The sequence below is a fragment of the Vipera ursinii genome (genome assembly GCF_947247035.1).
Source record: "Vipera ursinii genome assembly, chromosome: 1".
NCBI classification, from domain to species: domain Eukaryota; kingdom Metazoa; phylum Chordata; class Lepidosauria; order Squamata; family Viperidae; genus Vipera; species Vipera ursinii.
This window is the reverse complement of record NC_139512.1, coordinates 207,786,590-207,814,571: the sequence shown is the minus strand read 5'-3', so window position 1 is coordinate 207,814,571 and position 27,982 is coordinate 207,786,590. Positions and strand designations below refer to the sequence as shown.

General features: G+C 41.1%; 2 protein-coding genes across 11 annotated transcripts in view; both read left to right on the top strand.

Moving 5' to 3' along the window:
* UBXN2A (UBX domain protein 2A) lies at positions 1 to 25,417 on the top strand. 6 transcript variants are annotated; one of them, XM_083348645.1, is made up of 8 exons: positions 2 to 344; positions 3,580 to 3,630; positions 10,297 to 10,423; positions 14,473 to 14,586; positions 17,237 to 17,370; positions 18,685 to 18,867; positions 19,432 to 19,590; positions 21,791 to 25,417. In XM_083348645.1, exons 2-8 carry the CDS (start codon positions 3,590 to 3,592, stop codon positions 21,984 to 21,986), a joined length of 954 nt encoding a protein of 317 aa, XP_083204771.1. In that variant the 5' UTR covers positions 2 to 344; positions 3,580 to 3,589; the 3' UTR covers positions 21,987 to 25,417. The 6 variants fall into 6 exon arrangements, with proteins under 6 accessions (XP_083204774.1, XP_083204771.1, XP_083204770.1 ...); XM_083348644.1 differs by having other exon boundaries at positions 6 to 344; positions 14,473 to 14,582; positions 17,233 to 17,370; XM_083348648.1 differs by lacking the exon at positions 14,473 to 14,586 and having other exon boundaries at positions 1 to 344; positions 17,233 to 17,370.
* A 1,304-nt stretch (positions 25,418 to 26,721) lies between these two features.
* MFSD2B (MFSD2 lysolipid transporter B, sphingolipid) overlaps positions 26,722 to 27,982 on the top strand; it is a 38,185-nt gene continuing 36,924 nt past the window's right edge. For 2 of the 5 annotated variants that reach the window (XR_014491116.1, XM_083351890.1), the window contains exon 1: positions 26,722 to 27,557. Coding sequence is in view for 4 of the 5 variants with exons in the window: in XM_083351890.1 (XP_083208016.1) it covers positions 27,297 to 27,557 (261 nt within the window). In the remaining variant the exon portion in view is untranslated. The remainder of the gene's footprint in view (positions 27,558 to 27,982) is intronic. The other 3 variants (XM_083351888.1, XM_083351889.1, XM_083351891.1) reach the window with 3 other exon arrangements.

The following is a 27,982-nucleotide window of genomic DNA, read 5'->3' as shown; positions in this document are numbered from 1 at the left end:
GACGCGCTGGTCTCCAGGGCTTTACGCAATCGATTCGAAATAGCGCTGAGTGGCGGCCGCCGGCTTCTCCCCTTTGGGGAGGGGAAGTAGTTGAGTATCGTAGGAGGGAACGACGCACCGGCACTAGAAAAAAAAAGCAGCCGGGGTCCTTCCGCGGTTTGGGCCGGAATTCGCGGGACTCCAGCCGTTACGCAAAGAAAGCTCAGGAGCGCCAAAGTTACCACCGCCGCCAGCAGCAGCAGCAGCAGCAGGAGGAGTGGCGGCTCTTTCATCGAGCGGGAAGCGTGACTCGGCACCTCGGACCGGCCGCGGGAGTTCACGGGTTCGATCCAAGTTGCCTGAAGGTGGGAAGAGCTTTCTTTTTTTCCCCTGCCTTGGGGAAGGCCGGGAGTGTGTGTGGGGGGGGGGTTTCGCGGGGGCGGGATAAGCAAAGCCGCGCTTTTCTTTCGGGGATGGGTGGGGAGAGGAAGTCGGACGTTTGAGCGCCCAGCTGGCGGTAACTTCAGCGGTTTCTAACGAGAAGGCGGCGCCCGAGCGGCGCTGACGTGTTTTTTTTTTACTAGCGCCGCCCCCAAAACGCTGTAATTTTTTGTGGTCGACCCAAGTTCTTTTAAAAAGGGTGCTGATTCTGCAAAAATGTAGGCTGGCTGAGGTCCGGATCGTGTTAAACCACAATGTTCTATCGGCCAAACAAAGCCACACAGTGTTCTTTGGGTGGCTTTGGCCGCTACCCAACTGTGGTTTATTGGACGACAGAAGCGTCAACGAAAGGTAGTTGCGGCGCAGCGTGAGAACACGCGTGCCAGCCTCCTCGCCCCGTTTCTTTGCCATGCGTTGATTCACTTTATCATCCATTCAGAAGCATCGCTTAGAACAGGGGTAGGCAACCTCGGCTCTTTTATGACTCGTGGACTTCAACTCCCAGAATTCCTGAGTCAGCTATGCTGACTCTGGAATTCTGGGAGTTGAAGTCCACGAGTCATAAAAGAGCCGAGGTTGCCTACCCCAGGCTTAGGAGCAACCTCTGGAGCAGGGGGTCTTCAAACTTGGCCCTTTTATGACTTGTGGACTTCAACACCCAGAATTCCTCAGCCAGCGTGCCTGGCTAAGGAATTCTGGGAGTTGAAGTCCACAAGTCATAAAAGGGCCAAGTTTGAAGACTCCTGCTCTGGACAGTTCGTACTGGATAGGTGCTTTTAGAGCAAAGCGTCCAAGTTCTTTCTGATTTCCGCTCTTCAGAAACAAAGCCAAAGTAGCCTTCCTGAGGAAAAAGAAAATCCATATTGAGAAATAATCTTTTAGTATGTGGATTACAAAATCGTTGTAGACTTTCGATGTGAATTCTGTATCATACTACAGGAAAAGATGATGGCCGGGATAATTTATGATTGGGTGGGTCTGCAAACCCAAGAAGCTGGATTTCTTCAGTAAAACATGGTTAAGTTAATTGCGTGTTGTGTTAGACATTGGCAAGGAGAGATTAGGAAAATAAGAGGGTAACATTTGGGGAAGGATAATAGTGTGACACAGGGGTAAGGAAGATCCTTGACAAGTGTTTAATTGTTTTAGGTATGCCTGGAATTAAAGCATTAAGATTCAGATAAGATTTGTATTGATTTTCTTTTAAATGCCCTGTAAACCGCCCTGAGTCCTTCGGGAAAGGGCGGTATATAAATCTAAATAAATAAAATAAATAAATAAAAAACAATAGCTTACATTACAAGCACTGGCCCCTTCATTTTTGCTTTATCAAATGTTGCACTCAGTATATTTGGATTGTTGAGGTATAAAAGGACTGCTTATTTTGTCTTGTGCTGTGTTATAGATTAAAATACCCTCAGTGTGCTGCTCTTTATCTCCCTCTACAGTATTTATACTATGTGAACCTTACCTGGTTTTGTACCAAAAACATTTTGTTCCTTGTTAACTGGGTGCAGTTCATCCTTTTTCTTTTGCGCAGTAGTACCTTCTCTCTTTCTTGATACTCAGAAAAATGCATTACTCTTATTAGAAAAACAGGGCTCTGGACATTTGTTTGATTGTCATGATGTCCTGTACTGGAAAACTGTATGAGGATCTTGGTCAAACTCCTGGACTTCTCAGCAGCTTCTGATAACACTGATCCTAACCAGATTAGAAGGGCAGAGTATACTATAAATCAATATCTTAAAAGTAGTTCCATGCATTGCATAGAATTAAGCTAATGTGTGTGATTAATTTTGGCTAATTTATAACAGATACATAATTTAGCTTACCATATTTATTGATTAAACAAATCATGACTTAGTAAGGTGTGAGCCACATCACTGGGTTGCCCAGGAGTCCTTAGCTATGATTTAACAATGATTTATTGAATACATATAATTGGATGGGTTCACAAAATATGTTCAGTTATAAACCATTAGTTACAAAATACATGGTTTAATTTACACATTTAATTTAAAACCAAGAAATTTAATTATGGCTTTGCATGTTATGAGAACCTGAGCAATGTACAGACAATATTGGCTTGGGATTTTAGGAAGTATGGTGCCAGCTTAATTTGTTTCTATGTAATGTGCAATTATTATCACTTCTGCCTATAGGATTGGAAATGCACATGTAAACATAGTAAAGTCCCATTGAAAGCTATGCTCTACCTTTAGAAAATAGGTAGGATAAAGATGTTATAATAAATATGTTACTGAAACTTCACTACTGCTATATTGCATTGGAATATTTAACTTTTTTGTCCCCAACTGTTAAAAAAGCATTTTTTCACTTTTATCTGTCTGCTTATATATTTGCATAATATAATTATGTGAAGAAATATTTGCTCCTTTCAGATTTTTGTCTGTTCTGCCAAAATTACTCAGAGAGCACCATGCTAGTTTAAACCTTCCCTTAATATATTTTTAGGAACTGGAATTTTAGCTGCATTGAAGGTGCACTTTGGAGTGCCAGTAGCCTCTCAATGCTATTTGGGCAATTTGACTTTTATTGATGATTCAAACTAAGGAAGGGAAGTCTGGTCCTTTGTATAGTTAGCAACTACCAGAGGCCTAATTGGCTGCCCTTTTACTCCAGAACAAATGCAGGTAGTCCTTGATTTACAGTCACAACTGAGACCAAAATTTCTGTTGCTAAGTGAAACATTTGAGAAATTAAGTGAATTTTGCCCCAGTTTCTTGCCCCAGTTAAGTGAATCACTGCAGTTGTTAAGTTAGTAAAGTGGTTATTAATTGAATCTGGCTTCCCCATTGACTTTGCTTGTAGGAAGGTCGCAAAAGGTGATCACATGACACTGCATAAATATGAATCAGTTGCCAAGTATCCGATCATGTATTTATGGGGATGCTACAACGGTTTAAGTGTGAAAAAATGTTCATAACTCAGTGCCACTTTTTCCCGTGCTGTTGTAACTTCAAATGGTCACTAAACAAATGTAAGTTGGGGACTATCCGTACATTGTGAATTGGGAAGAAACTGGCTCACCTCCTATCTTGGATTACTTAGGCATGTAAATAATTAATTGGTTTAAATTTAGGTATTAGAAAAGTTGTTCTCTTTCATGATGGTAATATTTTGTTTTAACATTAGGTGGGAAAAAATGCAAGAACTTGACAAGATTGAAACCTTGAATCCAGAATGGTAGGTAGATTTTACTAGTTTGATTCTTGCTTATTAATGAGCCTAATAAGAACTCAGGCATATGTTTCAGCTAGTTTTCTGTGTAAAGTATGGGGCTAGTATTAGTATTACCCTGTTGTTTAGAATGGACTTAAAGTTTGAAGTAGATGCTTCAGTCTTCTGAAGCTTTTCTACTAAGTCAGTTGTTCTGGAGAGCCCACAAGTGTAAACTTTTTCAGTTTGGGAGAAGAAAGATGCTTTGAGGGAAGAATTACACTTTAGCCTAATAAGGAAATGGAGATACCCAAAATCAATAGCAATGTTCATTGGAAGAAGATACGGTACTTGTCATCCCACACATCCAAAATTGTAAACTAACATACCACATGGTGGGATGACTATTATAAATAAATACAGAAGAAGAATTAACTCCACAGAAGTCAAAAGGAGTTGCCCAGGTAAATTTTTTTAAACGTGTGAGGATAATACAGACTGAAATCCCTCTTTTATTGGGCAGTCCAAATCAAATAGTTATGCTCCAAAGGATTTGTGATAGAGGTGTGAAAAGCCTTTGATTTCAAAATAGCTGTTTCACTTTCAAATAGTGTTCTTCCAGCCTTGGTGACAGTCTTCCAGAATTACTCCAGAAGTATTCTGGGCTTGAAAAGATCCTGTTTTGCCATATCAGTTCTAAATGGAGCCATTTCCAGCTCAGAACACTTCTGCAGAGTTGGAACGCTTCATTTCAAACTTAAGACATTTCAGATTCAAAACACTTTAGTCTGTGAACTTGATGCCGTGCTAGTGTCTGCATTCAGGTTTCAACTCCCCACGACAATTGGGAATGGTAGCAGGTGGTTGCACGGAGGGCCGTATCAACATCTGGGATCACGCCCCTGCTGTCTTCAAGCGGTGGCGTGCTCTGAACCTCCGGTTGATACCTGTTTACCCGGGGGTGAGGGAGATCGGGCCCCTGAGCTTAGGCTGGTGTATTTTAATGCCAGATCCGTAGTGAACAAAGCTCCCCTCCGAGATTTGATCGAGGAGGAATGCGCGGATCTGGCATGCATTACGGAAACCTGGTTGGGCTCAGAGGGAGGTGTCCCTCTGACTGAGCTCTGCCCTCCAGGTTTCTGTGTGCTGCACCGGCCGCGGGCTCAGGTAGGGGTGGGGGGGTGGCGGTGGTTATACGGAAGACCTTATATCCACGGGAGACCACTGTCGTACAGATTGGCGGGAGTGAGTCGCTCCTCCTGAGGTTTGGCTCTGGGGTTCAGTTGGGTTTGTTGCTGACATACCTGACGCCCAGCTGTGTTGCAACAACCCTGCCCGGGCTTCTCGACACCCTTTCAGGGCTGGTGGTTGAATTTTCCAGACTTATGGTTCTGGGTGATTTCAACCTTCCATCCCTGGGCGGGTCGTCAGAGTTAGCTTGGGAGTTCATGCCCTCCATGACGGCCATGGACCTGACCCAGATAATTCAGGGTCCGACCCATGGAGGGGGTCACACTCTCGACCTGGTTTTCCTATCTGGGCAGTGGTTTGATGATCTGGGAGGGGGTACACCAAATATTGTCCCCCTGTCATGGTCCGATCATCACCTCCTACGGCTGGTCTTCCGATACGCTACCCCTCACCGCTGGGCTGCGGAGCTGACCAGGTGGTTCTGCCCCAGGCGCCTAATGGATCCAGAACGGTTCCAGACGGCACTTGGGTCTATACCTATGTCCCTCACTCACAGCCCGGCTGATGCCTTGGTGGAGGCTTGGGAGAGGGCCGCCACCGAGGCACTTGACCGGGTTGTACCCTTGCGACCCCTGATCCGGCGCAGATCCCTATGGGCTCCATGGTTTTCTGTGGAGCTACGGGAGATGAAGCGTCAGAGACGGAGTCTGGAGAGCTGTTGGAGATCCAGCTGGTTTGAATCTGACCAATTGCGAATAAGATCTTTCACTAGGTCTTATCTTGCGGCGATGAGGACGGTGAAGTCTAATTACTTCGCCACCCTCATCGCGTCGCAGATAATTGCCCGGCCGCCCTGTTTAGGGTAACTCGTTCCCTCCTTTCTCAGGAGGTGAGGGAGGAGCCCTTGCAGGGGCAGGCCGAGAAGTTTAGCCAGCATCTGGCAGACAAAATCGCTCAGATTCGGACTGGTTTAGACTCTGACTGGGCAGAGTCTGATGGGGAGGAATCGAGTGGTCTTGAGAGTATTATCTGGACTGAGTTTGATCCTGTGACTCCCGAGGAGGTGGACAGGATTATGGGGAGGCTGAGCTCTACCACCTGTTTATTGGACCCATGCCCTTCCTGGCTGGTTTATTCAGCTCGGGAGGAGACATGAGGCTGGTTCCAAGCAGTGATATCTGCTTCTTTGAGTGAGGGTGTCTTTCCCGCCGCCTTGAAGGAAGCGGTGGTGAGACCCCTTCTCAAGAAGCCTGCCCTGGATCCAGATATTTTGAATAACTATCGTCCGGTCTCCAACCTTCGCTTTTTAGCGAAGGTTGTTGAGAGTGTGGTGGCGCATCAGCTTCCTCTGTTCCTGGAGGAAACTGATTATCTTGACCCGTACCAATCGGGTTTCAGGCCCGGGTACAGCACAGAGACGGCATTGGTCGTGCTGATGAATGATCTCTGGCGGGCTCGGGACAGGGGTTGTTCCTCTTTCCTAGTCCTATTAGATCTCTCAGTGGCTTTTGATACCATCGACCATGGTATCCTGCTGCGACGTCTCAGGGGGTTGGGAGTGGGGGGCACTGTTCTATGGTGGTTCTCCTCCTACCTCTTGGGCCGTTCGCAGTCGGTGTTGACGGAAGGGCAGAGGTCCGCCCCGAGGTCTCGTTTGTGGAGTTCCTCAGGGGTCGGTCCTCTCTCCCCTCCTGTTCAATATCTATATGAAGCCGCTGGGTGAGATCATTCGTGGTTTTGGGGTGGAGTATCATCAGTACGCCGATGATACCCAACTTTTTCTTTCCACCCCAAACCAACTCAGTGATGCCCTCGACGTGATGTCCCGTTGCCTGGAGGCGGTTCAGGTTTGGATGCGGAGAAACAGGCTCCGACTCAATCCTGCCAAGACTGAGTGGCTGTGCGTACAGGCATCTCGAGTGAATCGTTCTATTCCACCTTTAATGATGGGAGGTGAGGTGTTACCCCCCGTCTATAGGGCTCGCAACTTGGGTGTCCTCCTGGATTCGCAGCTCAGTTTTGAAGATCATATAGGAGCCGTGACCAGGGGGGCTTTTGCCCAGGTTTGCCTGGTGCGCCAATTGCGGCCCTATCTGGACCGAGATGCCTTGCGTACAGTCATCCATGCGCTCGTGACCTCCCGATTAGACTACTGCAACACTCTCTACATGGGGCTGCCATTGAGGACCACTCGGAGGCTTCAACTGGTGCAGAATGCAGCCGCGCAAATTGTGATGGGGGCTCCCCGATACTCCCATGTAACACCTCTGCTCTGCAAGCTGCATTGGCTTCCGGTTGCCCTCCGGGTGAGATTCAAGGTGCTGGTGATGACCTATAAAGCCCTAAATGGCTTGGGTCCCGGATATCTGAGGGAACACCTGCTGCCGACATCAAGTTCCCTTCGTCCTGTGCGCTCCCACAGGGAGGGCCTTCTCAGGGTGCCGCCGGCAAAGGATTGCCGGCGGGCGACACCCAGGGGGAGGGCCTTCTCTGTGGGCACGCCTGCTTTTTGGAACCAGTTACCCGTAGAGCTCAGGATTGCCCCTGATTTTCGTTCGTTCCACCGGGACCTGAAGACCTGGCTCTTTGAGCTTTCTGGCCAGGACTGAGAACTTTTAATTTTTAATTTATTGTAATTGGGTTTTTTAATTAGAGTTAAAGGGGTTTTAGATTTCAATTAAGGATAATTTAATTTATTTTAATTGTTATTAACTTTTGTATTGTAATATTGTTTTAATCGCCTTGTGAACCGCCCTGGGTCCTACGGGAGAAGGGCGGTATATAAGTTAAATAAATAAATAATAAATCTTGTCCTTTCCCACCTGGCACGTAATGTTAGCTTATTATGAGTACTCCCAAGCAGCAGAGTTCTGCACTGTGTCAATCCCTGAAGAAAAAAAAAAGCTGGTGTCCTTGCATGTTTAGAATACAGATAGAAGCAAGTGGAGGGTAGAACTCTGTGTATTTGTTTTATGTGCCCAGAAGAGATAAAGTGTACAGAGGTATTTGTGCTTCACTGTGTCAGAAGCAATCAAGTTTTCTGTAGATAGGGTTAACAACCACATTTGGGATCAGTAAGTCTTGTCACTGAGACATCATATGATCGCAATGGACTTACACCATCACTTCCCATTTGGTCATTGTGAGTCACAAGTGAGTCATCATGTAACCACAACTCACGATTTTATTGCCAGCTTCTTTATTGGCTATACCTGTCAGAAGCCAGCTGTGAAGCTTGCAAATGGCAATCACATGACATTGCAGTAGTCATAAGTGGAAGACCAGTTGTGCAATTACTTTTATATTAAGCAAGGATTAACTGCCTAAATCTAGAAAGAGGTAAGATTTTGAAATAGGTAAGAATTGAAATATTTAAGGATTAGTAAACAGTGATTGTATTGATGGCATAAGAATTCCAACCAAAAGTATAATTTCTTATTATGCTCTAACATTGCTTTTTAAATTTAGATTAAGAAGATAATATTCTTATTCTTTGTTAGGCTTTTTTGTGTTAAAAAAGACGTGCTTAGCATTCTCCAGTTTAGTGTCCTGTAAATTTCTGAAACTTCAACGCTCACAATCTCATAATGGCTGACTGTGTAAGTCGACCTCTGGTAGATTGTATTTGATCTGAATGGGAATGGAATCAGAATGAGAAAGATTTCCTTAGTTATTACGTATTAGTTAAGGTTTCTTTTATTTATTGTTCAGCTGACTTTTAAATGGTTTTTCAGAGCAGTAGATTTCCTTTTCAATGTTTTCTACAGTCCTGAATGAACTGGTTGCTGCAGCTGCAACGTAGGCAAGTGATATAATTTGTATTAGAGTAATTATTAACTCTTCTCCTTCATAATGAATTATTGAATTATGCTTGCCATTAAAGAATGGAGCTGCTCTTGGCTGCGGATTTGGGTGGAGGAGGTTTCATTTTTTAAAAACAACTCTGCATTTAAGAAAAGACAGATTGTGTTTCTATCCCCTTGATAACTGTAACTATATTTTCTAGGAGAAGGAAATATTTTTTAGTATTTAGTATGATTACACATATGCTAGCAAGCAAACTTAAAAAGATTATTTTTCTTTTGCTTCATTTTGTCACACTGCTTTAATAAATTAAAAGATTTTTTATATATATATGGCATGAGTACAACTTCAATCTTTTTTCAGTCAAGATAATTGCTTCATTATATGGTGGTGCTTTAGTGAGATAATAAACTGTTAAGAAAGCTGTAGTAGATAGGCTGGCAACTTGAATGATTATCAGACAACCCTACCTCATATAGCAGGGAGACAAGAGATCATATAGCGGGAGACCAGAGGCTGCCATATGCAGTGTCTTGGAGAAAAATTAAAAATTAACATGAGATGACAGATCTTCTCAACATCCTTAGAAACATCACTATGGTAAGTAAGGAGTTCCAGCAATTATACTATTATGTCTTATTATGTAACATGGAGACAGAGATCTTATGTTAACTGAGCAAGGCTTCCAGAAGCCACAGTCTATAAGCCCCAAATAAGCACGCAGGAAACTTTCAGTAGAAATGTCTAACTGATACAGCCAGCATCCACTGCAGTTATTGGAGTAGAAAATACAGAGCATTCACTGTATTATTAACTGGTAACAGCAGCCAGAGCTGTGGTTCAAGTGCCAGAGAAGAAGGAATGGGGTTGCTCAACAGATGGCACTAAACATAGCATGGGCCACAAATCACTTTACTGGAGCTGAGGGACTTTGGGGGTTCCACGCTGCCCAGCCTTTGTCATTCTTTTCTTGGCAAAGGGCTGAGTGACGATGGTGATGGCTGACTCTAGTACTGTGAATCCGCAGACATCTTTCAGATAAATGTTTGAACTCTCTTAACAGCTTTGTTTTAGAGGCACCACACGCAACATGGAGGAAGGTCAAGGCACTTCATTCCACATGTATCTACAGTGGCAAAGAACATTTTTTAACCCAGTATAAATATTTGTAGTCCTGCAGTACTATAATCCACATGCTTTCTGAGCTTAATTTACGTTCTATTAATATATAAAGAGATTCTGGTCTAACAAATGACACACTAAACTAGACGAGGGGGGACAGTTGTTGTGTATCAGGTAAAATATTCTATTTGTCTTGGAGGAGGAAATTTTTATCTTCTCCTTTTTTGTATATAAATTAAAGACGTGAGCATATCTAATATTCCTGCCTCCTATTTTCCTCACAACAACCTGGTGGGGTGGGGTGAGCAGAGACAGAGTGACTACTTTCATGATTTAGATTAGCCTTTTCCAACATGATGCCCTCATGATTACTAGAACTGAATTTGGAATTGAGAAATTGCTCCTTTGATTGATCTGGAATGCCTTATTTAACTAAGTTCTGTTAAAGATATAGTGCACATAGATATATTCTGAAATGTTTTAACAGTTCTGTAAAAAGCAAATATACCAAAACCTATAGGCCATGTTTTAATTCATACAAAACATTTTAGGTGAGTTTTCTATCTTACTTTGCAGGATTTGCCAACCCAAAACTGAGGGCCAAATTGAGAATGGTACAGAGCAGAATAATTGTGGTGATTGTGTTGATAACCTTTTTAAAGAAGCTCAGAAAGTTGGGGCCGTATGGTCAGAGCAGGCTAAGGTAAGTCTAAAGTACATGGATGTAGGGTTGCAAGACATGATAGTTATTGAAAAATTGTAAGTTTTTATTTAGGCAGCATTTTCTCCTGAAATCTACTAACAAAGTCACCCAAAAAAAGAAAGCAAAATGAAGTAGGAAAAAGAAGATAAGGGGGGGGGGGGAGAGGAATAGTTAAGCTGAGATATGCACAGCAGAGATTATGCCAGGTAACAGGCTAAAATATACCACAGTTTGGATTTATGTGCTATTTGGATTCTGACTTGCGTCAGATTATGATTAAATAGCTGGTGTTCAATATATTTGTGAAGAAGTGCGTCTATGGATGACAATTGGAGGAATTCTCTTATTATTCTCCTACCAAAGAGGAAAGTAGCAAGAATTAATGCAAAAACTACAAGGGAATTCATTTGATAAATGTCCCCGGAAAAGGTATTTGGTAGAATTCTGGTAATTACTTTGTGTTTTTGCTCAAGCAACATTTGGGAAGTACAGTGAAGCCAGAGAGTGTGCAGACTAGATTAATGTTCTTGATGTCATTAAGGGTCATTGAGCATGAATGTGAAACAGAAAGCTACTGTGTGTGTGTGTGTGTGTGTTGAGTTAGGAAAGTGTGTGATGAAATGAATACTATAGACTTGAATTATGGAATGTCTTGTATATTTATGCAGTGAACGGATGATTGGTGAAGGCAGTTAAAAGTGATATATGATGGAAGTAAAGCATGCATGAGAATAAATAGAAAGTTTAGTGAACAGTTCAACACTGAGGAGAGAGAGGATAAGACAAAATATGTGATTTTCCATGGTAGTGGTGATTGGGGTGTGTGTGCATAAGGGGGGGGTGTTGTAGTGGTATGAATGTGTTTTATACACAATGTCATATTGTTGACTGAATGATTTGCTGTGGCTGCTAGACTGCATGATGCAGTCAGCAATGTGACTTTAGAAATAAATGTATTGATGTAGCTGGCATTTGAATGAGAGCAAAAGAGCAAAAATAACCCAGAACAAACAGATAAATTTTTGTAGTATGGTAGAACGAGAAAGAATAGAGAAATTTTTAAAAAGAAAGGTAATTCTCACTTAACAGCGGTTTGAATTAACAACAGCCTCAGAAAGGTGGCTTCCAGCCATCATAAAACATTGTACCACTACCACCACACACACACACCCCGCTGTCACCTGATTGCGATCTGGGCACTTTGCAATCCACTTGCGTTTACAACCAGTTGCCAGATGCCCCACAATCATGCAATCGCCGTTCGTCATTTCCTTGCCGGCTTCCCCAGAAAGTCCATGCTTTCCTCTAGGATTTAAGCAGGGAGGTTTTTCAGACCCTGGGAAGAGAGATACTGGTATGTGGCTTGTGCTAGGTGTCCCACCCACCCACCCACCCCTACGCACCCTCCATTCCTTACCTGGGATTCTGTTTGCTTAACAGTCTGCAAGTTCACTTAGCTACTGCATCCATTAGTGCTGAGAGTTTAGTTGTTGAGCAGAGCAGAGCAGTCATGTGACATCTGACTTAATCAGCACTTTGCTCAATGACTGAGATTCTGGTCCCTATTGTCATTAAGGGACAACTACATGTAAACATGCTGGTAGAAAAATAGTGGGTAGTATATGGTTTGTTGCAAGGAATCCATGCGTTTGAAGAAGAGAAAATTACAGGTAGTCCTCAACCTACAACCATTTAGTGACCATTCAAAGTTACAATGGAACTGAAAAAAAGTGGCTTACATTTTTCACACTTATGACCTTTGTAGCATCCCCATGGTCACATCAAAATTCAGATGCTTGGCAACTGACTCATATTTATGATGGCCCCAGCGTCATGTGATTACCTTTTGCTACTTTCTGACAAGCAAATCAGTGGGTAAGCCAGATTCACTTAACAACCATATTACTAACCCAACTGCAGTAATTCACTTAACAACTTTGACAAGAAAGGTCATAAAATGGGGCAAAATTCACTTGATAACCATCTTGCTTTGCAATGGAAATTTTAGGCTCAATTGTGTTTGTAAGTCGAGGTTTATCTGTACTTCCAGCCACTACATTATTTGGCAAGACACGTCAAGAATGAAACATGTCAAGAGGAACTTAAGAGTAAGTTGAATGCAGCAGAGCTAGGTTATTTCCGAAACATTGGTGGTAATACAGGAGAATGACTCAAGAACAAATAAGTGAGGAATGTAAGTGCATTAAATACAAAAGTGTTCGTACCTGAAAAAATAAATACATGAAGAGTGAATGGGTCAAGGAGAAGCAGAGGCCATAAGTCACACTTGGATGAAGTTGATAGGCTAGTAGCCCAGAGTTACCTTATTGGTGAAAGGGGCAACATCAGCTTCCTCTGTTCCTGGAGGAAGCGGATTATCTGGACCCCTACCAATCGGGCTTCAGGCCCGGGTACAGCACGGAGATGGCATTGGTCGCACTGATGAATGATCTCTGGCAGGTTCGGGACAGGGGTTGCTCCACTGTCCTAGTCCTATTAGACCTCTCAGTGGCTTTTGATACCATCGACCATGGTATCTTACTGCGGCACCTCAGGGGGTTGGGAGTGGGTGGCACTGTTTTACAGTGGTTCTCCTCCTACCTTCTGGGTCGTTCGCAGTCGGTGTTGACGGGGACAGAGGTCGGCCTCGAGGCCTCTCGTTTGTGGAGTCCCTCAGGAGTCAGTCCTCTCACCTCTCCTGTTCAACATCTATATGAAGCCGCTGGGCGAGATCATTCGTGGTTTTGGGGTGGAGTATCATCAGTACGCTGATGATACCCAGCTTTTTATTTCCACCCCAGATCAACTCAGTGATGCCCTCTCCGTGATATCCCGTTGCCTGGAGGCGGGGAGGGTCTGGATGGGGAGGAACAGGCTTCGTCTAAATCCCGACAAGACCGAGTGGCTGTGCGTACCGGCATCTCGGGTTGTCCATTCTATTCCATCTTTATCTGTAGGGGGTGAGGTGTTACCCCCCATAGATAGGGCTCGCAATTTGGGCGTCCTCCTTGATTCACAGCTCAATTTTGAAGATCATATAGGAGCTGTGACCAGGGGGGCTTTTGCCCAGGTTCGCCTGATGCACCAGTTGCGGCCCTATTTGGACCGGGACGCCTTACGCACAGTCACTCATGTGTTTGTGACCTCTCGGATAGACTACTGCAACGCTCTCTACATGGGGCTGCCCTTGAATACCACTCGGTGGCTCCAGCTGGTGCAGAATGCAGCCGCGCGAGTTGTGATGGGGGTTTCCCGATACTCCCATGTAACACCTCTGCTCCGCGAGCTGCATTGGCTTCCAGTTGTCTTCCGAGTGAGATTCAAGGTGCTGGTGATGACCTATAAAGCCCTAAATGGCATGGGTCCGGATTATTTACGGGAGCACCTTTTCCCGGCGTTAACCTATCGTCCTGTGCGCTCCCACAGAGAGGGCCTCCTCAGGGTGCCATCGGTCAAGGAATGTCGACCGGTGGCCCCCAAGGGGAAAGCATTCTCTGTGGGCGCGCCTGCCCTCTGGAATCAGCTTCCAGTTGAGCTCCGGATGGCTCCTGACCTTCGCTCGTTTCGCCGCGACCTGAAGACTTGGTTGTTTGAACAGGCCGGCCTGGACTGAGGGATTGGATTTTAGTGTTTAAATTTTAAAAAATTTTAAATTTTAGATTGTATTTATTACTTAGGGCTATTGATTTAATCTTAAATTTTTATACCTTGCGTGTTGTTAGCGTTTTAATTGCCCTGTACACCGCCCCGAGTCCTTGGAGAGGGGCGGTATATAAATCTAATAAAATAAATAAAATAAATAAACATATAAATTTAATAAATAAATAAACAGAAGGCAGTGAGTGAAGTAAAGCTCATGGTAGAAGGAAGGAAAGTTTACAAGCATCAAAAAGCATAGTGGAAAATGTTGATGTATACAGGCTTTTGGACTGTTCTTCATTTGGATGTATTGCTCGTATGTTTATATTACTATACGTTCATACATTTATTCTTGCATACATGGTGTAGCTCAACTCTTGATATAACTAATTTGTGTTTTCATTTTACAGGCTGATACACTTATTACATTATGGAAAAATGGGTTTACAGTAAATGAGGGTGAACTCCGAAGTTACACAGATGTTGCAAACCAGTGCTTCTTGGATTCCATTAAAAAGGGGCAAGTCAGATTTGTATTAATTGAGTTTGCACATTACACTCTATAGTAACTACCCAGTTTGAGCAACATGGTGGATGCACGGTCTACTCAAAAGGTGCATCAATCCAAATTATTTTTTTAAAGGGTACCCCCTTTTTGAGATACGTGAAAGACAAACTTAATAAAATGGCATTCTATGTTTATTTGTAATATATTTGCTGAATAGGTGGGCTGTTACAATGGTCAGAATATGATATACTGACATTTAAATTCAAACCAGGTCTTGTGGTATATGAAGATGCTTCATTATTGTACAGGATATGGGAAAAAATGGGGAGAAAAAGCTGAAACAAAAACATTGGACTGTGACATACAGGTAGTCCTCGACTTATGACCACAATTGAGACTGAAATTTCCATGGCTAAGCAAAATAGTTGTTAAGTGAGTTTTGCCCCTTTTTACAAACTTTTTTGCTACGGCTATTAAGTGAATCACTGCAGTTGTTAAATTAGTAACCCGGTTGTTAAGTGAATCTGGCTTCCCCATTGACTTTGCTTGTCAGAAGGTTGCAAAAGCTGATCACATGACCCTGGGATGCTGCAACTGTCATAAATATATGCCAGTCACCAAGCATCTAAATTTTGATCACATGACACAAGGATGCTGCAGTGGTGGTGAACTGTGAAAAACAATCATTTTTTTCAGTACCACTGTAACTTCAAACAGTCACTAAACAAATGGTTTAAGTCGCAGACTACCTGTATTGGTTTCAAGTAATCAAAACAATAGTCTTTATGTTTCAAATACAGATATAGATATGCTGTGTCTTTTTTTTTTATTGAAAAGTTTTAAAAATACAGTTTTCCTTTAAAAAACCCCCTTCCCCCTCCCTCCTCCCCTCCCTACCTCCCCCCTCCCCCCCTCCCTCCTCCCCCCCACCTCCCCCCAACCCCCCTCCCCCCCCCCCGGACTTCCCAGAGCTAAATACAAGGTATATATATATAAAAAAGCAATCATAAACAACCATATACTAACAACTATAAATTCTAAAATCCATCACTCTCTAACTTATATAGGATCAAACAAAACTTAGCATTATTAAATATATATAGAAGACAAAATAAAAAAAGAAAAAAGAAAACGAAAGAAGACTTATTCAAATGCTAGATAAAACTTCTTGACCCTATACTTATTCTGGATAAACTCAATCCATTTTCTCCATTCCATAATATAATGTTCTTGCGAGTAATCTTTCAAATAGGCCGAAATCTTCGCCATCTCTGCCAAGTCGGAAACCTTTAAAATCCACTCTTGTATAGTCGGCAGTTCCTCTTTCTTCCAATATTGACCTATCAAAAGTCTTGCTGCCGTAACTAAATTCAACATCAGCTTAGAGTCCACAACTGTAGCGTCAACAATTATTCCCAACAAAAAAAATTGCGGACAAAACTTTATCCTCCGTTTAAAAATCTTCTGCATATTCCACCAGACTTTTATCCAAAAAGCCTTGACCTTTTTACATGTCCACCATATGTGAAAATATGTTGCCTCTTCATCACCACACCTCCAACATTTAGGCTGATAATTCGGATACATACTTGCAAGCTTTTTAGGATCTAGATGCCATCTATAAAACATTTTGTAAAAGTTCTCTCTTAGACTTTGAGCTTGAGTGAATTTTACATTCCTCACCCAGATCTTTTCCCACGTGTCCATTGTAATAACTTCCTGAATGTTTTGGGCCCATTTTATCATACAATCCTTAACAAGCTCTGTTTCTGAATCGATCTCTATCAATGCAAGATATATCCGTTTAATATGTGCTGGTCCTTGATTTCTAATTTGCTTTATCAAATTTTCATCAATCGTTGCAAATCCATTTTTTTGGTCTTCTTTCCACCTGGCCTGTAACTGAATATATTGAAACCAAGTCTGAACAACCTTCTCTTCTCGCAAGAAACTATATGATTTCAAGCACCAAATATTCCTTTCCAAACTTAAAATTTCCTTGTAAGTAGTCTCATCATGTTTGAAACCAGCATGTATATTTTCTATTGCGTGTTTTGGGATTGCCCACAATGGTATCTTGCTGCTTAACTTATGTCTATACTTCTTCCAAACTCTCAGCAATGCCTGTCTTAAAATATGCATCCTAAACACAGTATCTACCTTCTTATCATACAACAAATATGCATGCCAGCCAAACAACAGATCATGGCCCTCAAGATTTAATAACCTCGATTGTGTCAAATTAATCCAATCACTTATTCCTACTAGTGCAGCAGCTTCATAATATAATTTAAAATTAGGCATTTTAAGGCCACCTCTCTCACGAGTATCCTGCATAATCTTAAGTTTAACTCGTGGCTTTTTCCCTGCCCACACAAATTTATTGATACCACGCTGCCATTCCTCCAAGTTAGAGTCTTTCTTAAGAATCGGTATCATTTGAAATAAGAATAAAAATTTGGGCAGGACATTCATTTTCACTGCTGCAATCCGTCCCAACAAAGACAATTGCAATTTTTCCCAACTCTCCAGTTCTTTTTGAATTTTCCCCCATAACTTTTCATAATTATTTTTATATAGCTTTGTATTAGAGGGCGACAAAATCACCCCCAAATATTTAACCCTTTTAACAATCTCAAGATATGCTGTGTCTTTATCTTAGGGAGCTGCCTCTTGAGTTACAGAAGATCTGTGACAAAGAAGAGGTGGATGTGAAGATGGATGATAAGAAGGATGAGTTATATATGTCGCCGAAGGCAGTATTTCATCCTTTCTCTGGACCAGGATATCGGTTAGGAAGGTGAGACAGCTTCATTCTTTTAGTAATTGAAACTGGCTTGTGAAATGAATGAAGGTGATTGTTTTCTTTCATTCTTCCTGTGCTTCAATCTATGCCTGTTTACTTTTGAGTAAATCCCATGGCAGGTGTAATGTGAATAAGATGGCGTCTGCGTTTCTAGATTTTGAGGAAGACTTCTATAGGTAGTTCTCGTCTTACAACCCCAACGGGAACCAGAATTTCTGTTATCAGGCTTGTTGTGTTAATTGTTGCTACCATACCTGATTTCACAACTTTTGCCATGGTTAAATGAATCACTGCAGTTATTAAGCGAATCACAGGGTCATTAAGCGAATCCAGCTTCTCCCATTGATTTTGCTACTGGGAAGGCGGTTGAGAGGGTCACAAATGGTGGGTCATGTGACCCTCAGATGCTAAAATCATTGTAAATATATCCCGGTTGCCAAGAACCTAAATTTTGATCACGTGACCAGGGGGATACTAAGATGGTCATAAGTAACTTTTTAGTGCCATTGGAAGTTTGAACGAATAGTTGTAAGTCAAGGACTACCTATACAGAACATTTGCTTCAAATTTGGAACTGAAAATATTGCTGCCTTTCTATTGAATATCCTATCTTAGTACAAAATAACCAGTTTAATAATATTGATAAATGAAAAAGATGCAGGAATATCAACATGTCATAACAATAGTCCTCTTATCCCTCATTAAGTTACCTCCAGATAAATTCCCTTCAAATTGTACAGCATAACTGCTCACATGGTATCTTAGCATCATTCCTTAATATTGTCTTTTACCTTACTGATAATCTTACTTACTTTTCCCTAACCCAAGGCTGGCTTGGGAATTTTTAGAATGTCAACAAATCTAGAAGACATCATGTTGGAGAAAACTGACATAATCTGATCTCCTCACCATTATGTTTCAGGATATATTGAATTCTATTCGTATTGAGACATTGTAGAGATCTCTGCTGGGTTTTTTTAAATTTTGCCATGTATCCCTTTGTAAATATAGCATACTGTTGCAAGAAGGAAAATATTGGGCCTAAACCACAGGTCTGCAACCCGCGGCTCTTTCAGCCATCTCCTGCAGCTCCCAGTCCTCTGCCATGTGCAGTCCAAAAAAAAAGTGGGACTAAAAAAGTTCAACCAATCAATTTCAAATATGCAGGGTAGCTGCATATCTTGCCTTGGCTCCACTTTTCAGTCAAACCCTGTTCTGCGCATGCGCACATGTGCACACATTTTTTGCGGCTCCCAGTTTTTCCTTTTGTGAGGGAACCGGTTCCGAGTGGCTCTTTCACTGTTTCAGGTTGCTGACTCCTGGCCTAAACTCTCCACTCATTGAATGTATAAGAAATACGTTAGAGCCTGCAAGCGTGTTGTTCTTTGAGAGTAAAGTTATAGTTCAGCAGAATGGAAATTACATGTTCAAAAATCTTCAACAGATGTATCAGACTTATAAGAATCTTACGATTCAATGTAATAAAAGAAGGTATGTTGCCATATTACTACTACTTCCATGCATTTGAATTTTATATTTTAAAGATACACATCCTACCTTTCAGTTAAAAAAAAACAAAGTGAAAAGCCAAATCTTAAGATAAGGAGTAAAAATAACGAACAAATACCATTCTCTCTAAGAGAGATTATTCCACTTTAAAAAAGTAGAACTTCCCAAAGGTCCCACAGGTTGTTTACTGATGGGCACATTATGCTGAGATTTTAGTTGTCTAATCATGCTTTACTAAGTAAAACACAATAACAGTTAATTCCCAAACCAACCACATGTTGGCTTAGGCAACCTTTCTCAGCCCTCTCTTGAGTTTCTTTTTCAGGCTTAAATATACTTTTTTGCTTTCCAATCAATATGTTGCTGCCTCTATGATAATGAAATCTCAACTCTTATTACATTTGTTTAATTTCAAGTATTCTGTAAAGATACCGTTGTTATTAATTTTTATATGTTGGTAATATTTAGCTATGTAGCTCATGGAGAAGAAATTATCTAGAATGAAGTGGCATTATAATCTCATATGACTAAAACTTTATTTTCCAGTGCTACACCTAGAATAATCTCCAAAGTAAAAAAAAAAGTTGAAGAAACTGAAAAGAGAAAACCAACAGTAGTGCTAAATAATTCAGAACCTATCACTAGAATCCAGATTTGGTTAGCAGATGGAGCAAGGATAGTACAAAACTTCAATATTTCTCATAGGTAAGAATAGATCACATTAAGAGAATTCATTTTGTACAATACACTGTGCAGTTTACAGGATATTTGGTTCCTTTCAAGACAAATTACAGCCCACCAAGCTATTCCTAAGAATGTTTACTTAGAAATGAAATCCTACTGCAACCGTTAGGGCAGACTTCCAAGAAAGTATTAGATTACAGCCAAAGTGCCTTTTAAAACATTGATTTGTTTTGAATACTGAGCCATAAAATATGTTAGCTTTTCAACATTAAAAAAGGTAAAGGTAAAGGCTCCCCCGCACATGCGTGCTAGTCATTTCCGACTCTAGGGGCCGGTGCTCATCTCTGTTTCAAAGCCGAAGAGCCAGCGCTTGTCCGAGGACGTCTCCGTGGTCATGTGGCCGGCATGACTAGATGCCGAAGGCGCACGGAACGCTGTTACCTTCCCACCGTAGTGGTCCCTATTTTTCTACTTGCATTTTTACGTGCTTTCAAACTGCTAGGTTGGCAGAAGCTGGGACGAGTAACAGGCGCTCACTCTGTTACGCGGCACTCGGGATTTGACCCGGCAAACTGCCGACCTTCTGATCGACAAGCTCAGCGTCCTAACCCACGGAGCCACCGCGTCCCCTTTTTCAACATTAGCCACGGACAAAACCTAGATAAATATTTTAAAGTATATGTGAAAATGATAGTGTACATTTTTAAAAAAAATCAAAAAAGAAAACACACTGTTAAACAAAGTGGTACAGCCATTATGACATAAATGAGCCTCAGTGCATGCTGCATTCGTTTTCCATTCACTTCACATTGAATCAAAGCATCAGAACTTTGGGGAAATCTTATGTCAGAATGATTGCCTTGGCAAGATTTTTATGTTACGTTTAGTTTGCTTTGCCCTAATTTGTTGAATAAGCCACAGCTGCAATCCAAATTACTGTAAGGTGTAAAGCTGTTTTGATCTGTGTCTGGTTAATGAAGTTGTATTTCTGCTTTTTCATGCTTGAGACTGACTGGATTTGATCTAGTATTGCAAAATATTGTATTTCTAAACTCTGTTTCTCTATGTTACTTCAATGGGAACTATTTCTGAGTAGACATCTATTGGATTTCTCTATCAGTTCACTAAATATCGAGACATATAAATATTATATTTCTCATTTTTCCTTCTCTTTATATCTTACATTATGCAGGAAAGGTGATTTTTAATTAATATGGATTGTGTGACATAGAAATACATGGCATGTGGAGTGGAGTTGCATTATGATTTTTCTCTAAGATGTTAGTGCATTGTTTCCCGATTACGGCAATTTGGACGCATGTTGATTTCAATTCCTAGAATGTCATCAATGGATATGCTGGCTGTAGAATTCTGGAAGTAGAAGTCCACATACCTCAAAATTGCCATGATTGGGAAACCAGTGAATAAAACAACTCTCTGACTATAAAGAACAATCCATACTTTGGTTTTTCCAAACTTGCTGTTCTCCATACACTGGACACTAAAGCTCCTGCATAGAACAATAACTGATATAAAACAACAGGCTGGGGGAGGCTATCCTACCCCCTTTAGTATCTACAGAAAAACTGTAGATTTGGGTCAGAGGATTTAACAACTTATTTGAATATGCAGTGTGGTGATGCTTATAACCATTCCGAGGTTACAGCACCTCGTTTCATTATATCGCATACAGCCGAAAAAAACTGAACAGATTTATTCTTACATCACCATGATTTTTTTTATACATAATACACCATAAAAGCCATGGTGGCACAGTGCTTAGAATGCAGTATTGCATGCTAACTCTGCCCACAGCCAGGAGTTTGATCCTGACCAGCTCAAGGTTGACTCAGCCTGCCATCCTTCCGAGGTCGGTAAAATGAGGACCCAGATTGTTGCGGGGGGGGGGGGGGAGAATATGCTGACTGTAAACCACTTAGAGAGTGCTGTAAAGACTATGAACCAGTATATTGGTCTAAGTGCTATTGCTGTGAAAGAAGTTAGTTTGGGAAGAACAAGGCTGCACAACTTAAAATGTGTAATGACAAAAGTAGTTCAAAGTGCTAGTTATAGGAGCACTTAACATATGCCTATATGGTGTTTGTGAAGGTCCTGATTTGCTCAAAACCTGTTTCTTCTAATTGCCATGACTCCGTGACATTGTTCTTTAAAAAATGGTTTAAAATATCAGACTTTTAATTTTTGTTCCTTTCCATTTTAGAATAAGCCACATCAGAGACTTCATAATTGATTACGAGAGACATCAAGGAAGGAGACCTTTCACCCTGACCACATCACTTCCTTTTCAAGAGTTGTTGAATGAATCTCTCACACTAGAGGAAGCCAACTTAAAAAATGCTGTTGTTGTGCAAAGACTTAAAAATAATATTGAGCCTTTCCGGAGTTTCTCTTCCTAGCACTTTCTACCTAAAAGAAAGAACAGTTGCAGGAAAGGTCTTGGAAAAGTGGAAGACAATATCCACACAATAGGTCCCCAGTTGTGACTCTTTTAATGTAGAACATCCAACTGTTAGTTGAGTGATTTTAGATGAATCACTTCCACTTATGAGTAGCAGTAATTTCTGCTAACATCTACAGTGCTGCTAACATCTACAGTGCTGCTGTGAAAAGGCATGCAATGTATGCTGCACTAAAGCTACCCCAAAGTTTTTTGTTTGTTTGTTTGTTTTAAATAGCCTGGCAGAAAGTAGTAGACCCAGGTCTCTTGAACTGGGTATTCTGTCACCACTAAAGGAACATTTTAGGGAAAATAATGAACACTTCTGTAAGTTTGAAGTTGGAAAAAATTTGAAAGCACAATTTGACTTGACTTTGCTCATGTTTACTTTTTATATGTTACAGTTTGGTATATTTTGTTCTGTCAATGCTACTATTTGATAGTGACACAAATTAATATATAAATTTCATATATACAGAAAAATACCACAGGTAACGGTCTTTAAGCGTAATGACTGTTTCTTTTGAAAATTTGTCTCCCAAGTTATGTTTTAGGATATCAGAGGAGCAAATGACTAAAGCAGCATTATGTCACAAGCTCATATGTATGTATACACACACACATATGAAAGGATCAGAGCTTATGATGTGATTTTGTTTTTACTATTTTGACATGTATGCTAGGGATGTCTGACTGTACATGTGGACATAATTCCGCATGTATTAATTTAATTATACGGTCATACCTCTGGATAGACCTAAATTTCAATTACATTTTATGCCATTAAAAAGAAATACAATATCTGTAGTCCCGAATTATTTATTTAGAACTAAGCCCTACTGCTTTACTTCTCAGGAAAGTTTCAATTGTTAAGTTTTGAAACTGAAGCAATAAATAAGGATTCTGCCTACTATATCAGAAACAAAGTTCAGCTTTAATAGGCAAGCCTTCCGCTTCTTGGCTTCCTAAATAAAAGCAAACTTTGAGTAGATATTTCAAACAACCATTAAGAAATGAAGCAGATTTAAGTGCACTATTAGGGCTGCATGCTTGAATTGATTCAAAGGCAGATGTTTTAGCATACAAAATGCAGTTTTCATCATTTAAAATGTGTTGGTAGATGATCAGATGTGGACTAGGAAGCTAAGCAAGATCGGCCTTGGTTACAACTTGAATGGGAAGCTGCTAGGGAATCCCAGAGGTGTATGGTAGGCTGTGAATTTAAGAAACAAAATCCCCTAAAGAAGTGGCAAACCAGTTTTGTACTGTAGCCAAAACTCTGCACTTCTATGAAATTACCAGCTCAAACAGTAGTTTGTCGTTAAAAAGGTATTTCTAATGATTTTGAGTTTTTAATCATGTTGGTTTGATGAGGTGAGGTTATCAAGTGGAACTATATTATTGAGTCCTACCCGCAAGATTATTCTAGTTATTCATTTATTACACCTAACATTTTTAAAATGCTGGGTGTAGAAGAAACATTAATAGTCCCTTGAAAAATTCTAATTTCGTCCGATATCCAAAGGAAAAGCAGATAAGGAAATTGGGCAGAATCCTAATTCTTCATAGCTGTTGATCAGGATGAATGGCCCGGAGGAGGAGGAGGAGGCGGCAAGTCAGAATTGGGCTAACTTACACCGGAGAATGCACCTTGCCTTCTGTGCATAACTCAAAGATCTATATTCCAAAATGTCTTGCTCTTGATCGCCCAACAAGGTCACTTTCAGAAACTAAGAACAGCATCTTGGGATTTGAACCTGGGTCCTGCCATGCAAGCAGGAAATAGAGTTGACTAATTAAGTGTGCCCCTGCTATCATCTTCATTTTTTAATTAAATTAAAGTGTATAAGCGAGTTTTGCAGCTGGGACATTTTTTCTTTGATGATCCATCTCAGAAATAAGTTTTCCTTTCTCCCACCTGTGCTGCAACAAAGACATCAGACAAATTATAATACCTATTGCACTTTTTTAATACTTCAGAAAAGGGATTTTACCATCAGGATATATTACTTGGCCTTATTTGTGAATTCCATTGTTTGTGGGGCAAAAGTATTTTTTTTTACATGGCTGGATATGCATCCAATTTAAATTTTTCTCCCTTATTGTGGTAGCCCTTACAGTATTGCTTATGAACTTTGACTTGTAACTTAATGATATGTGAACCTAGCAGCTGGTTATGGCTAACTTATTAAATCATTATTGAACAAAGCCTAGCAAAGTATACATCCAGTATTTTTCTGTCTATAGAAAACTATGTTTTAGGTTACCCAAATCCTGTGGGGTTGCCTTTTTAAATCTTTTTTTTCTACACTTCATTTTAGTATAAGTTATGACGGCCTGCTAATGGTTCATAATGGTATAGTGGGTCTTGTTGGATAGCCAAGGGGTTTCTTACATCCAAGGCTAAATGTCAAGAGACCCTGCCGGATTCAAACCTAAGTATAATGCTTGGGGTTATTTGAATTGAGCCAATTAATAACCCAAAGTAAAGCAAAATAAGTCTTTGTGTGGCATATGATCTGGGTCTTTAACATCTGCATATTATAGCTAGTGACCAAGAGGAGGACCTAAGAGTCAAAGCTGACTAATATCATCCTTAGACCAAAATGAGTTTGAAGCATTCTTTTAAAAAATATCTTTATATATGGATGTGTGTGCCTATTTTTTAAACTGGTTAAATGTTTTACCACAGAACTAATTGATAATAAATGTTATGATCCTTTAAGTTCATTTTTTGCAAAAAGCAATATGGAATATACTTCCACAATTTGAAATGGTATATAATTTCATTTCTATTAGTATCTTATTTTGTGTAAGAATTGATTTTACTGATGCAGACCAATGGGGATTTTTTTTATTTGTAAATTCCTGCAATGAAATAAATCTAACATTCTTCAAAATCATTAAAACTGTGCAAAGTTCACAGACTTCCCTACTTCTGTGTGAAATAGATTGTCTTTGTGAACGGACTGTTACACATGCAGATAACCACTTAAAAATGAAATATGCTTGAAATTTCAACAGCAATATGCTAACTTGTATATCAGCATATATGAAAACATACATACAAATCAGTATGTGTAGGTCCCTGTGTCTCAGGAAACTGAACGGTCATCTCTTTTGATGTGCTATACCTTCTTTTAAAAACTGAAGGCATAAAACTCACACAGAATAATATGGAGTATAAAATTAATCAGTATAGAATGCTGATGTCTTCTATTTCTGGTTCTGTATAATGTTTCTCAAAATAACTGATCTTTGTTCATCAATATACAAATGTAGAAATGAATCTGTTGACTGGAATGCAATGTATCTATGTATTAATTTCAACCAGGACATCTCATCAAAACATCCACTTCATTTAAATTAAAAACCATGTGTGAGATATGATTTCATAGTATGCTACTGTGTTGCTTTTTTGGGTTTTAGAATAATCAAATCTGCAAGTATTCAGTAAAAAAGATTTGCCCTGCTTTTTCAAGTTATCCTCTTTAAATTAAAATGAATACATTGAAAAGCAACCTTAATGAGAAAAAAGCAACTCAAATTTTCTTAAGAAGTAATTTATGAATAATGCTGTTTAGAAAATGATCTACATAATGTTTCACTGAGATCAGTCAATTATCCGTCATAGCCATAGCAGCATCCAGATCTTGCAATTTTTGGGAGGTGGCAATGGTTAACCAATGGTTAACCAAGCTGAAAAACCCGACAGTCTGCGTTTATCCCCAGTCGAGACTCGAGCAATTAGAAGGGACAAAGAATAAAAATATGTTTCAGACTCGGTATATTTCCACCAACACAAACGGACTGCCACCATTGATAAATGTGGAATTCAGATTTGCTAAACTTATCCCAAAGCCTAATAGTACTATGAAGTAATAATACTTAGTTGGGAATTAGATATCCGTACAGATTAAACTGAGAATTGTTCCTATTTAAAAATGCAATAGTTTCAAAGTTCCGTTTTACACTTATTTTCCGTACAAAATCGAATTGGGAAGCTGAAGCATGGATGCAAAACAGGCTATTTGTATTCGTAGTGGAATTCTTTGTAGTTAGAAGTTGACATTTGAAGAGAAATATTAAAAGTTTTTTTAAAAAATATTTTGGGTTATTTCCGCGATAATACAACTTCACATTTGCAAGTTCTTAAAATGTGAAATACTGTATTTACCCGATGGAAATATGGAATGTAATTTTGAACTAGTCACTTCCCTTCAAAGAAAAGACAAGTGAGTAATTTAGATGGGGGGGGGGAAACACATCGGTACTCTTAATTTCTGGGGAATACCTATATACAAAATGCCTACCATGCAGCGTATTTAGTTTACATTTGTAACGCAACACAGTACCATAACATATACAGACGGCCGCCAAGTCTTTGCTGTAAGCGCGGGAAAAGCACGTTTGAAGTAATTAAGGTACTATTTACGCTGTGATTTCCAAGTCTCGCTTTAAGCACGAAAGCCGGCTGGGTGACTGGGCCAGTCCCACTCTCTTAGCCTAACCAACCTCGCAGGGTTGTTGTTGGGGGAAAATAGGAAGAAGGTGTGTTGGATAAGCTCGTCGCCTTGAGTTATTTATAAAGGGGGGGGGGAGAAAAAATATTTGTATTTATACCGTGCATTTAGTGCATTTATTCAGTGAAGGCGAAGGTCACATAGCCACTACTGTAAATGGTGTAGTGTATTTCGCCGTGAACCCTGCCCCCGTGGCTTGCATTCCAATCGTTGCATCTTCCTGCAAATTGGTCCCAAAATGAAATGCAATGAACTGCGCGTCTGCGCACCCAGACCGCGATTCCGAAATGGCTTCGCACGACGGCAGGTTTGCAAACCCGCCAAGCGGATTCCCGGTTGCGCGAACCCACCCCGCATGTCCCGGGATGCAGGGAAAGAAAACAGTATCAGACGGGCAGGCTGCGCTTAACGGGAGAAGGGGACGCTTTGGGGCTCGGTTGCAACCCGCGCTTTCGCCCGGGGCTCCGAGCTTAAACTGGAAGCAAACGGCCCTTAAGCCGTGTTGCAGGCTGTGTATCCCGCCCAGAAGACCCGCGTCCGACACGAGTTTCCTTCTCCTCCGCGGTACAGGAACGTTCCATATCCTACCGAACGGGTCGGAAAGGCTCTGGGCAAACTGCGGGAAAAGCGGCGCGCTTTTCAGTGCTCTCCAGACGAGGCTCCCTCCTGCGATCGGTCCCGCCCCGGATTATCAAAGGCCGAAAAGCCGGCGGCAGAAAGGTGGAGGGGCTACTCTCTGAGCTGGGATGGCAGGTGTTGGAGCAAAAGATCCGCCGCGGGGGCAACAAGGCAGGCTGTCTCCGAACCCACCATTGCAGACGACCGGTCAGTCCAGTGTCTTTCAAGAGCCGGAGCCGGAGCCGGAGGGGTCGGTCGAAGGGGTGAGTCTCGCGTTCCTCCGACTTGCGCCGCCCGGCTTCTCCAGGCATGTTCCCGCGCCTTTTCTTGCTGAGAGGCACAGGGGGAGAAGCTTCTCCGAATCCCTTCAAAACGACAAAGGAGCAGGTGTAAGTCCCGAAGTCCAGGAATCCTTAGAGTCCAAGTGGCTTCCTAATGTAGATCTCTTGGCAGATGTAGGAGGTTCATCATTGCCTTCCTCCATAATGCTTTTTTTGACTTCTTGATCTGGCCCGTCGTTCCTGGTTCCTGATGGTTGCCCATTCGTGGGCTAGAAATCTTGCTTAGCCTTTTGGAGAGTACAGTAGATGTTAGCTGGGCATCTGATAATAGGAGATAAGATATCTGATAATAGGAGATAAGATATGTGGAAAGAAAAGAGGTGGGTGGAATTCTTCCAATTACAGTATCAAAACACTGGCACATAAGGGAGGCAAAAGCTTTATCTCGGCTCTCCCACAGTGCAGAACTAAATTGAGGTAGCTTCAGTTGTAAGAGGGTAAATTTTAGCTAAACTTTAAAATTAAGGAAGGAG

Bases quoted from the DNA above. Each gene is read 5' to 3' on its own strand.
- UBXN2A (XM_083348645.1), top strand. From the start codon at position 3,590: ATGCAAGAACTTGACAAGATTGAAACCTTGAATCCAGAATG. The intron at 17,371-18,684 runs GTGAGACAGCTT...TCACTGTTTCAG, and splicing joins CCAGGATATCGGTTAGGAAG to GTTGCTGACTCCTGGCCTAA. The intron at 19,591-21,790 runs GTAAGAATAGAT...TTTCCATTTTAG, and splicing joins AACTTCAATATTTCTCATAG to AATAAGCCACATCAGAGACT.